We start from the raw sequence: 12,617 nt of genomic DNA, 5'->3' as shown, positions 1-12,617 counted from the left end.
AAAACGTTTATATTGGAATAATATACATACCGGAAGTACATGTGGCGCTAACAAACTGCAGACTTAACGGCAAAGCTTAAAAACAGCATTAAAGTTTGAAAACAATAAAAACAACCCAGAGAACAATCACTGAAAAAAAACCAGTTCAGCATGTTTGATATATTTAGATTACCACTACATGCAGACGATACACAATAGCTGTCTGTCCAGGGACGATTGAAATCAGTGTGATTGTTAGAACGCCAGTGATTCAGCGACAGTACAAACAGTTTAAAGCCACACCCGTCACTTCACATTTAACGCAAAGGTCCAACAGTTCACACACGCACACGCACACAATTTTAGCAGGTATTTCACATTGACAGACAATACAATTACATTGTGACAGCTGCACATTCGTTTTTGGATTGTATTAGAATGATTCACATTGATAACTCAAGCCTTACAATTGTATTGCACATAATAATTGTATAGGGATACAGTTGAGGCCAAACACTTAAAAAAAATTACATATCCACTAAGACAGGGATGTCAAACACATTTTTGTTGAGAGACCATACACAGTCCAAGTTCACTTTGAGTGGGCTGGACTGGTAAATAATAGCCTTTCATTTTAAACTGTAAACTTTTACTTTGTTGTGGCGCAGTGTATACTTGATGAAAATGTTGCTATTTTCACAACACCAAACAATTACCAATGAAAATGACTACAATCTCAACATAAAGACAATTTTAATGAAACCTTTATGATGAGGCAAATAGTGGCACCTGATAACATACACCAAAATTATGTGACAATGAATTTGTTGTTCCAGAGTATAGAATAGGTAGAAGACCCTCGGACCATCAAGTTTTGTTCCTTTTTGTCTCTTTATTGTCTGTTATCATGCACCTTGTGACACTGATGTTACAAAGGTAGTATAAACCCTCATAACAACTTATTTTTTTGTAATTTCCTATATGAGTATGTTGATTTTATGATTTTAATCGCTCTCTATTATTTATTTATTTATTTATTTATTTATTTATTTATTTATTCATTCATTTAATACAAGAGGTGAACTCACAATAAGAAAGATGTTTATCTTTACTCTTCTGTGATTATGTCAGTGTACAGATTATGTCTAATCCACAGTGTCCAGGTATTACTGTCCTTATTCCTCAACATGCATATCTATAATTGTATATTCTAAAAGGTAAGACAAACCGATGTTTCATTCATAACACACGGGACTGGGGTCATAATTGTTTTGTTTTTGTTGGTGCAGTTCTGTATCTGAACATTGGGGGGAGTCGCAGGAAAGGAAGATACTTAAAAGCAGTAAGGAATGAGTATAATAGGGACATATAGTGTTTAATCGTTTCATGTTGGAGGGATGGGGTTTGAATTGTTATGGTAAACTGAAAATTCTATATGTAAGATTACTCATAGCTGATATGGAAATGATTGGCTGCATAAAGGTGAGTTTATACACGCTGACTCTGACCCTTCTCACAGAAATTGCCTCCATGTTCTCCCTCACTGCAGACTTGAAGCTACTAACTGATCTTCCTCTTCTCCTTTTACATAGCAGATCCATCCACAGCATAATTTTCCTTTAATTTGCTTTAATCAGTTCTCCTAACACATGATGATCCATTTCAGCCTCATCTCATCTCAACACTTCAATTTATTTATTTATATTTAGCTCTAAGGCCTCCAGTTCAGGTCAGTCTCACCATGTCTACTGTCTCTTGGTACATACAAGAAAAAAGAAAAATTTAATTGCCCACTGTATTGTTTTTTTACCCCCATGATCGCACTATGCATTGCCGATGGCCTCTTTCTCAAATATCCATTTACATAACTTTGAAATTAATGAAAACATTGATAATGTATTCATTATTAAGCACAAGGGACATACATTTTATCATAACTACATGTTGATGATCTTCTTGTTATTGTGTTTCTTTTTCCCCTTCAGGAACGTTGGACAGTGTTAAATTTAACCTGTTCCTTTTTCATAGATGTCTGTTTCCCAGTTTGACTTACGACACTTATGTGATGAGTAAAACTGGGAATTGAAAGTAGACAGCATTTCCTCACACTCTGAAATGAAGCAATTAAAGCAAGTCATGTTGGACAAAATAGAGTGTTTATTTAAAAAAAGAAATTGCATAATGACACTAATTCAATATCATACCACACAATCTACCTCAAACAAGACTTCCCAATAAAAAGTCATAGTAAGAAAAGAAAGGCTTTAATCCAGACATGGCTGGCTCATGTTGCACTGCTTTTTTTATTGTAAGACATAGTACATGCACGGAGGCACATACACAGACTTTAGCAGGTGCTGCCATTAAGTGGGATAAATGAAGTCTCACAAGTCCATGGAAGATGGGAAACCTCAACACACCACATGTTAATAAACGATTTTTTCCAGATTATGAGTGTTTGTTTAGGCATAATTGCTCTATGCAATACATGTTATTGCACAGCTATACTCTGTATGATAGTGAGATCATTCATTATGTTTTTAACTTGATCTTTAAACTGGAATTGCTTAAACTCACACTGTTATTTATACCAAGAAATAAAAAAACTATATTTTTCTTTCGTATAAGATTTATTGTTCTGATGATGATTTAAACCATCATCTGGTCTAATAAATACACTTAATTTACACCAAGTTGGCACACCTAAAACCAAGTTACAAGTATGACTGAAAAACCTTCCAATGCCTGACAAGTGCCGATAACAACAAGTCCTGGCGTTTTAATGAACACAAAGACATTTTTTGTCATGAAAGCCCCGCTGCTACAAAGACATAACTCAACCCTGACTCTAAGCCTGGGAATGACTGAGCAACACTGCTCACCATTATAGACAGCATGAGGCACAATGGAGAACCTTGGAAATGTTTCAAAAGCTTTTTTCTTCTTTTGTTTAACTTGGGGCATATTTTTTATTCTGTCCAGGAAATGGAAATTCCGGGGCTCTGTTAAAGTGTCCTGTTAAGAAGATCCATACTGTCCCAATGATGAAGAGAAGAATGGCAGCCCAGAAACACACCTTGTCAATCATCTTCCCGATCAGTACCCAGCTTTCAATTTCCTTTATTTGGAAGGAGAGAAAATACACAGTTGACATATTTCACAATGGCACAACGCAGTGGTTTTATAAGTGTGGGGTGGGAAACTTCAGAGAAAACACAGTGGCCTATTATTATTATTATTATTATTAGTATTATTATTATTAGTATTATTATTATTATTATTATTATTATTATTATAATTATTATTATTATTATTATTATTATTATTATCATCATCATGTTATTGTTATTATTATTGTTGTGGTTGTTGTTGAACTTTAGAAATAATAACAACAACATTATTATTATTATTATAAAGACAATATATGACGGCTGAATAGATGTTTTAAATTTAAAGCTTTTTTTAATTTTTATTAACTATGCATCTCAACGGCTACTGACAATAATATGTTCTAATGTGACAAATAAGTTTGGAAGTTAATCAAAATTCTAAAAAGAAAGTGCAATGTGGTTGAAGCTCATCTAGACACACTATGAAAAGAACATGCAGCAAATATGTGACAAAGAGTAGTCATGCAAGCATAAATGAGACATGAAGTAACACTCACCGATCCAATGTTGTTTTGTTGCCTTGTACTTTCCGCAATGAAGTTGCAGGCATCCACACATTGCTTGATCTCCGGTGCAGCTTGGGCTAAACTCTTATACAAGTTGGCTGTGCTGCTGACATCCATATTGTCCACTGTGGGGGGGGGGGGGGGGGGGCACTGTTAGATGACTCTGCGCAGGCATTACATGTACACCATGAGGTGAGTGCTAACCACCAATCGTCCAATATTCAAGCAAGTGTTTGTGCCAGACTCAAACTTTTTCACAAGCGATGTCTCACCGATGGATCGTGTCAGGCCGTGCCTCTCTCTCTGCTTGTCAAACAGCATTTCACTACGAGGTTGTTTCAGCACATATTCCTCGGCTCTCTGCATGAGGCCAAAGGAGCTGCGCCGCCGCTCCCTCACCCCGTTGACCTGTGTTGTCTCCTCGCTGTCGTCCACCAGTGGGGACATGCCTAAGAAGCGAGGTATCATTTCGAGAAACAACTATAAGGGAAAGAAAATAAAAAACTGAAGTGAGTTCTCCAAGGAATAACTCATCAGAAAAGTCTGAGTCAGGGGAATAAAGGTGAACTTACATGTTTAACCGTGTTGGACATGGTGTGAGTGCTGGGACTGCGCAGCGAGAAGTTCAGCACCACAATTTGGTTTGTAGCAATAAGTGTGGTGACACACATCACAAAGATTAGATACCTGAGGAAGACGTCAGAGATTAGCACAGGACAGGGCAGAGAAAAAGATTACCGAGCAGACGTCAGCAGAGGCGACACAGTGACTCACTTGCCAATGAGAGGGACAGACAGAGAGGTCTCAGGAACCTTCTGAGCGATAAGAAAGAGGAAGACAGTCTGAGCCAGCAGGACAGAGATGGACACGGTCAACTTCTGTCCTCCAGCTGTGAGAATACAACAGTCTTAGGTGACAGTGGATCTGAGAATCTTTGTGATAATAGCTAAAACAAAAATCCAAACATTGTGCTCCTCCCACCTTGTGCAGGCAGGAAGTAGGCCAATACAACCAGCGAAGAGAGGAGGGAGCACGGTAGGATGACATTAATGATGTAAAAAAGGGGCTTCCTTTGGATGACCAGGTTGAATGTGATCTCCTGATACTCCAGGTCATCCGGGGAATACCGTAGGTTGATCATTTTCCTGGCAGGACGGTGAACGATGGCCCACTCACCATTCTCTGAGGAGTCCAAACATAACAAGTCAGATTGGAATTGAGTGTTTTGAACATTCGAACATTGCACGTGGATGCTAAATACCAGTGAAAGCTTCAGGGTCGATGTCCACCCACTCAATTGTCTCGCCTGTTTCTCCAACAGCCAAGATGAGGTCCAATTCATTGGCACTGTACGTCTGAGATCTGGGGTTGCAGTTGTGGAGATAAGATTTTGGAATAAAATGCACAATTTCTTCCAAAACATGGATGAATTATACTACACCTGAAAACGAGCGTGCAGTTTTGATAATCAAATGGGAAATAGGTGATTTCAATGGCACAAGTACTGCGGTAGATAGCAGGAGGCAGCCAGTATATCCAACCATTGCTGCTGATCAGCACATTGGCATAGTAGGCCACATCAAACTTGCCATCAATGCTGCAGACAGAGAAAATAACAGAAAGTGTTACCGTCATATCTTAAATTTACCTTGCAGACAAGAGGGGGGGAAAAGTCCAGCTTGTGACTGTTGTTAGAGCCTTACTTGTTTTCAAGGACGATGTCAGGGAGCCAAACAGTGGTGCACGGGACACGAATGACATCGATGCCAAAGTACTGAGTTGTGTTCCAGGCAAGGCGGTAATCAGTCCATTGCTGCCGGTGACATTTGGCGAGAGAGGATACATTAAAAACACGGATACGCATGAGGATTATCTGAGTGAGAAACTTGATCGTTCTACAAAATGCTGTCTGAATAAAAGACCATGACTTGCAAGCGGAGAGGAAAAACTCACAATCTCAATCCATACATTGGTGGTAAGAGTCTCCTCCTTTTCATTCTGAGGGATACATGAAGGATCGATATTGTAAGTATTTGAGCTGTGCTGTTCATGCACTGAGTTTCGTGGTAGGAAAACAGTGAGGAGAAGGAGCTCTCACCAGTGAGATTAAGTTAGTGAGGGTCAGCTTGATCTGAACCTCCAATTTGTCTTCAGGATGAACCACTGGGCGAATGTTCTTGTTGTAGCTCTTGAACAAGTCTCTGATTAGGATTGATTCTTCATTGCCTTTGACTGTTTGGAGGAAAAGGGGAGAGGTGGAGGGGGGGGCACAGAGGAAAGGATAATCTGATCAATATAACAAGGTAAAAACAACAACTTGTTTCTGCTTGAAGTAAACATTCATGGTTCACTTTGTTTGTTGACTTGGCATTTTGTTAAAATTTGTTTAAGCAGTGAAATACATTTTTGGGTAATTTATCCAACTTTGATTCACAGGGAGCTGGAAAGTAACTTATCCAACAACAAAAAGCAGGCATTTATCAAAAGAGTCAGGCAAATGTACACCTTTGGGCATGTTTAGTGAGTTTGTAAATTGTAGGAAGAAGCTGTGAGGCGAAACTGCTTAAAAAGGCATGTCTGGCAGTAATATTCAATACCAGTAATCTCTTGTCAGAGCTCCTAATCGTTCCATATTTTGCAGCAGAAGCATTAAAATTGCCTTAATGAAAAACTCTGACAGAAATACTCTTGATGGTACACATGAATACGATTTTGTCTTCATTACTGCTGTCCAAATAGAATTGTATCCACTTGTGGATTTCTTTATATTTAGAATTGGTAGAAAGTGTGAAGAAAGGAGGAAAAAAATATAATGGGGACAGAACTGCCAAATTTGACTGAATGCTGATATGCAGATGGATACTAAAATATCCGCCCTCCAAAACAGCATTTGGATCCATTCTCAAGTTGAAATATCAACATTCACAATGTGGTTTCTATTTTGAGACGAATGTGTGTTACTATTCTTTAGAGTTAAACTTTTTTTTTTGTTATGTAGAGGTCCTATTTCCTGCTTCTGCTTCTTGAACATGTGCTTAGGGAGTTCGATATGGTTGAATAAATGGACATGTTATAGGACTAAAGATTATTATGTCAGAACTGTGAGGTTTACCTCAGTGGGAGACGTCCTGTGATTCAAACTAAATGATTATTATAGTGAAGCAAACAGATGGGGAATGAATATGCATGATACACAAACCCAGTCATTCCGTATTTATTTCCTACAATAGTTCAATATTTTCCGTCTGACAGCTAATTTGAGTCAAAACCATCTGGTGGTGACTGGACTTTTGCCATTTAACATCACCATCACAAGTTTCATCCACTGAGCAAACAAATACTTTTAATACTTCATTTTATTCATTTTTTTTAATAGGCCGGCTGCTGAGCTAAAAACCATACGATCTAGAATTATTTTTCCCTGAAGACAGGTATCCACTGAAAGAGCCATTTTGCCTCCATTAAATTAGACAACATTTGTCTGGAGCTGCACAATTAAATTTAACCTTCAAAATCTGATAAAGTAGGCTATAGCTATGCTGCACCAAAGACAGAACAAATGAATATAGTTTAGTCCTTTTGCAGCCATTACAGAGAAATAAAGCACCACAGACAGCTCACCATAGGACGGTAGGTAGTTAAACAGAAAAAAAATTATTTGCAGCTTGCCATCCCAAAATGAGGAAACAAAACTGTGCTCTGAATGTATCGACACAGGATTATGCTCTGTTTTTAAGATTGCAAACTCAAAATCACCTGTAGAGAACCCCCGCCACCCCCAGATGAAATATTGAACCATGCTTTTGTTTAGTTGCACCTCCACAGATGCAGATTGCAGACCAATGGTTGAATAAAATATGGTATGAATGCGAGCTCCCTCTAGTGGTATTGGGAGGAAAGTCATGTTTCGTAAAAAAAGAAATGTAAATAAAAAAATCATATGGATATATTTAATAATATTAGAATTGTTCCACTTAAAATAAAAAACTATATTAAATTTAAAAAAAACATGTTTGAAGACCCCTCATCTACTGAAGACCCGCCCTCATGGATGATTGACATCAACGTCTGACCAATCAGCTTTCAGAGAAGAATAACTGAGGTTAACGAGACGAAAATGACAAACAGGAAACACGAGCTTCACCCACAGGTTTGTAAAATGATTAAACAGAAATAGAAATGTATGTTCATAGTGTTCAACTTCATCTGAAATGAAATAACATAACATAACATAACATAACATAACATAACATAACATAACATAACATAACATAACATAACATATACATATACATATACATATACATATACATATACATATACATATACATATATAAAGTTTATATATATATAATGTATTTGCAATAATGACATATTAAGTTTATTTTTGGCAAGTTCTGTTGGCGTTTTAAATTTTATTCTGTGGTGTACAATTAGTGCTTCAATTATGTTGGGTTTTTTGTCTGAATTTCCTGAATTGACAGATTCACTGCTCAAACTCCTCAATAGGGGGCACGGAGGAATTGGAGGACTAATGGAGCCCCAGGTCAGTCAACCAGCAGCTTCTCTGGCACAGATACACCAGATGGTATTTCAGGAAAGGCTTCATGATTTTCTCATGTAGCCAGGATTTGGAGGTCATTTGGATATTCAAATGTATATAGCCTTTTATAACTAGTATAGGCACTTCTGGGTCCACCAAAAGTTGAGGTAAGTTGAGGAAAAATAAACCATCAACAAAATAGCTATCACTCCAGATTGCTGAGTACGTATTCGAAAGTGTATTAACTAACCTCCATAACAATATATTGTAGTCCTCGACTACACCACATTTTCTGAGTAAAGTACAAGAGGGACTAAGAGTAAGGCAGAGGTTATTTCAGACCCCTTGCCTCTTCCCCCCTCAGCTGTCTCTCGCCATAGCTCAGATTACACGGCAGCTGGGAAACTCTAAACAAGGACTTCAAGTCACTCTCGGGTCATCGACAATAATCATCAATATCACCGTTCTGCAAAAATGGTGACAGTACTGTATACTATGAAGTAGTGAAGATGTCGTCCCTCGGGTGAGACTCTTTCCTTCGCCTGGCGAGTCCAATCAGGCACAAATATGTCACATAGCTCAGAGCTGTAATTCACCCAAGGGACAATTTGCGTAGTTGGCAGTGGAGTGGCAGTGCTGACATGTCTCAGTGCTTTGTCAGTTTTTAATTATTAATATTGAAGTAGTCAGCTGGAGCAAATGGCAATTATGGAACTGACCTTTGAAACGTGTCAATTATTCAGAAAGTATATACAAAACTAAGAAAATAACATTATGAATGTTCTTTACTACAATTAGTATAGTATGTGTTGTCTTTGTGACATCCTTGTATGTAGTTTATGGTTTTTGTACCACAATTATGTGACAAAATGATTCTTGATGCTGACATTTGGAGAAAGTTGAGTGGGTTGTACAAGTTTTTTCACCACACTTGTAAATGTAGTTCGGTTAACTCACGTGGTTCATTTGCATTGATATGCGGTCACAAAGTACAGTCAATATAGGTATTAGCGCTCTGACCTCATCACTTCCTGTAGAGGACACTTAAGCCTCCTCGGACAGAGGAGCTTGATGATGAGAAGATGACGGATGAGCATGTACCTATGGGCTAAATCATTAACATGCACCGGGGTAAATGTTTCTTTTTCAGCTGCTGATTATTTTCAGCAACACTTGTTTTTTTGCACTTTGTCTCAAATGACCCTTTACCAAGTGACCATAAACAAGCAGCATCGTGGTCATGGGCAAGTTGACCACCAAGATAAACATTACAACATCCATGAAAATACAAGCCAAGCTCACGCTTACTGACCGTGTCTTCAGTGCAAACATCTCTAGAGGATCATTTCTGACACAAGGCCGATGCGTTCGCAAACTTCCATTCACATCTGATGAATGTGAGCAAATAAACGAGAGTGCTTTTTTTAGAATATCTCGGCTTTGCATCTCTGCGACCTGCTTTCAGTCTCTAACATGAGGTTCTGACAGCTTTCCTGTGAGATAGATGATGGCCGATCTCAGAACATCAAGAAATTAGAAAGAGAAGCAGTTACTTTATATTACTATTGGATTCAGTTTAAAGTATAATTGAGATTACAGGCAACATAAAATGGTTGTAATCAACTGAATATTGTTTTCATTGAGAATATGTAGATTATAAAACAATTCCAGTTCCTTCTTCCAAGAACACAAACTCCAGGAGCACTTTCTGAGACTGTTGATGACAACTCAACATAACACTTCGGGAAAAATATTGTGTCAGTGGAAGCTTGCATATAACTACAGTTTTGTTACTATTCGAGCCGGGTGCCTTTCTTGTCATACCACCATCAGCCGCCTGTACTTCATTTTGATACCTTGTTTCGACAGCCAGAATTAATGCAGTGTAATCTAACACAGAACCAGCTACAACCAGACCCGACCCCTTTTTGTTTCTGACCACATATAAACAATGTGTCTGTTATAGAGATGTGACTGTAACAACATGGTTCCATACATGATATATTATAAATATATATACGGGTCAAATCTGTGACATTGACACACAGAGGTGGAGGTAAACTCTAATCATAATAAGCATCCGTCATGTGTATTCTGCTTCCTCTGCAAGTTTAAAGTTTACTGTTACTCCCTTGGCAAAATGCCATCTGTGTCAAGCAACGTTACTTACTTTGGTTCTGTTGCTGTCATAACAAAGGTCCCACTGCCTTTCTGATGCTGACTGACGTCTAGAGTTCATCTAGCTGCATTAAATCCAGTCAAAATGTAAGAGCTGTGAACACGCTCAACATTATTGTCATGATATTAATATAATTCTAATGTATTCAAGTGCACCTTGGTAGGAGAAACCCCTCCAACATACATATGGTTGATTTCAAAGTTGTGTGGGCCTCTCTTTTAATACGAGCAAATATTATAACCAGGTACTGTTGTTAGTAATTATCAATCACTAAAACTAATCCATACACATTTTAGACTTTTTGCAGACAGGCAATCCACAGGAGGAAAGTAAATCTTCACAAAATGACATGCATGAGTGCACAGGTTTCAATAAATTATCGTTCCATCTGAAACACTGAGCATTTTCGAATACCCTAATGGATGTAGATTCTCAGAGCTGTTTTCTCTGAACTTGGCTCCTCTGTATTGACAGGCACAAGCCATTCACACATAATTTTGACGGATAAGAAGATCCCAGTAAGTGAGGATGTGCCAGAAGTTTACAACTGCGCCACTCACCCAGACTCGTTAAAGTCCCAAGAGCAGTTATAACTCCAAAAAGTACTCCGAAACTGCACGGAGCCGTCATGTTCCCGGACCTCGCCGCTGGACTGCACTGCACTATTTTTAAATATAAAGTCTGGGAAAGAGAGAGAAAGACGGCGAGAGTAAAGACAGAGAGGAAGAGCCCTAAATCCCCCCACTGCAAACACCCTGACTGTTGCCCACCCCGGCTGTTGCTGTCCGTGGCTCAGATTACACAGCAGCTGGAAGCTCTAAACCAGAACTTCAAGTCACACTTCAGTCAGCCACAATAATCATCATCATGATCATTAGACATCGACTATAACATCAGACAACAAACAGGGCAATGTAGTTATTGACATTTCATTGTCACAGGGCACGTAGGAGTGAAATCCTGTGCTTTCAAACACCAACACCCCTACAACATGTGTATGCTAATATTTATATAAAGTGATTTTAACTGCACATTTGCCAAAGAAGAAAATCACTGGGTGCAGGAAGGTGGACAGATGACCAACTGCGCAGGCCTGCTCTCCCTCTGCTATGTGTCCAGATTAATATATAGAGCAGACACACACACACACACACACACACACACACACACACACACACACACACACACACACACACACACACACACACACACACACACACACACACACACACACACACACACACACACACACACACACACACACACACACACACGGTGTCCAGCACAGACTCACGGGGTTAGAGGGCTGGAGGCAGACAATGCTCATAAAACTACTACAAACATGGCCACAGACATTCGGATCTGCTTCAAGGTAAATCAGTCAAAGTTTTTTGACTTTTGCAGCTTCATTAGCAGCTATCAGGATGATTTGCCGACTGAACCTCAATGCAAAGACTAACTTTGCTATTATAATTAGTGCTGTGAGTAATATAAGTAGTGCCACTCCGCAGTGACAAGGGCAACAGACTGATTTTTGGAATGTGCCATGTGAGTTGCACAGTATGTGATGTACTTCTAAATATATAGAGAGGAAAGAGAGATGGGCTTCTTGAAGGTAACTGGAGCCTCCTGAAGTCAGATTATGTGTCTCACACTCAAAGCTCAGAGACACAAGAAGGGCTGAGGCATCCAGCTTAAAATCCAAACATGTCACTCTGCCCACAAGGAACAATTACAACAAACAGTGATAAAGTCATGTACATTTTGTTGGCATACTTTAAACGGACAGAGATCGCTGCGCCTGAGTACAGTCAGTGTTAAGTTTTTAGACCATGTTGTAGCCCCTACCAGATAAGATGGGGCAGAACTTTTCACTTTTGGAGGAAAAACCCTAAGCTTGAATCACTTTGTAAATGTATAACTATGAATTATTATGATTATTATTATTATTATTATTATTGAAACAGCTCCATTTTGCAAAGCCGGGGTTTATGGGATTGCATTATGCACTGACTATACTCTTGAACAGACACTGTGTATGTGTCTCTCAGGACAGACAACTAAAGTCAGTATGCCTCTCAGGCTGTACATTGTATTCAGGAGCGTACCGGTGTGACTGCGTGTTTAAGACCACTGTGTGATTCATTGGTAACTGTACAGCTCGAAGTGCAATTTTCTTTATAATCCAACATCATCAACAACAATAATAAAACTGAAAATTGCTGGGAACTTCTGGTCAA

General features: G+C 38.8%; 1 protein-coding gene across 1 annotated transcript; it reads right to left on the bottom strand.

The window, feature by feature from the left end:
• Nucleotides 1–2,114: 2,114 nt before the first annotated feature.
• On the bottom strand, nt 2,115–11,160 carry chrne (cholinergic receptor, nicotinic, epsilon). Its single transcript, XM_080483833.1, has 12 exons — nt 10,938–11,160; nt 5,754–5,887; nt 5,609–5,653; nt 5,359–5,468; nt 5,097–5,252; nt 4,917–5,017; nt 4,637–4,837; nt 4,430–4,544; nt 4,228–4,342; nt 3,928–4,135; nt 3,647–3,780; nt 2,115–3,097 (listed from the first exon to the last, which is right to left on the bottom strand). Exons 1-12 carry the CDS (start codon nt 11,005–11,007, stop codon nt 2,930–2,932), a joined length of 1,557 nt encoding a protein of 518 aa, XP_080339959.1. The 5' UTR covers nt 11,008–11,160; the 3' UTR covers nt 2,115–2,929.
• Between the last annotated feature and the right edge of the window lie 1,457 nt (nt 11,161–12,617).

The sequence above is a fragment of the Lipophrys pholis genome (genome assembly GCF_963383615.2).
Source record: "Lipophrys pholis genome assembly, chromosome: 16".
Taxonomy (NCBI): domain Eukaryota; kingdom Metazoa; phylum Chordata; class Actinopteri; order Blenniiformes; family Blenniidae; genus Lipophrys; species Lipophrys pholis.
This window is presented reverse-complemented; position numbering and strand designations above follow the sequence as displayed.

What these genes read in the sequence shown, in the direction of transcription:
- chrne (XM_080483833.1), bottom strand. Translation starts at nt 11,007, where the DNA reads ATGACGGCTCCGTGCAGTTTCGGAGTACTTTTTGGAGTTATAACTGCT. An exon ending in CTACTTCCTGCCTGCACAAG is followed by an intron (nt 4,545 to 4,636) that starts GTGGGAGGAGCA and finishes GTATTCTCACAG; the next exon opens with CTGGAGGACAGAAGTTGACC. An exon ending in AACAAAACAACATTGGATCG is followed by an intron (nt 3,098 to 3,646) that starts GTGAGTGTTACT and finishes TTCCAAATAAAG; the next exon opens with GAAATTGAAAGCTGGGTACT.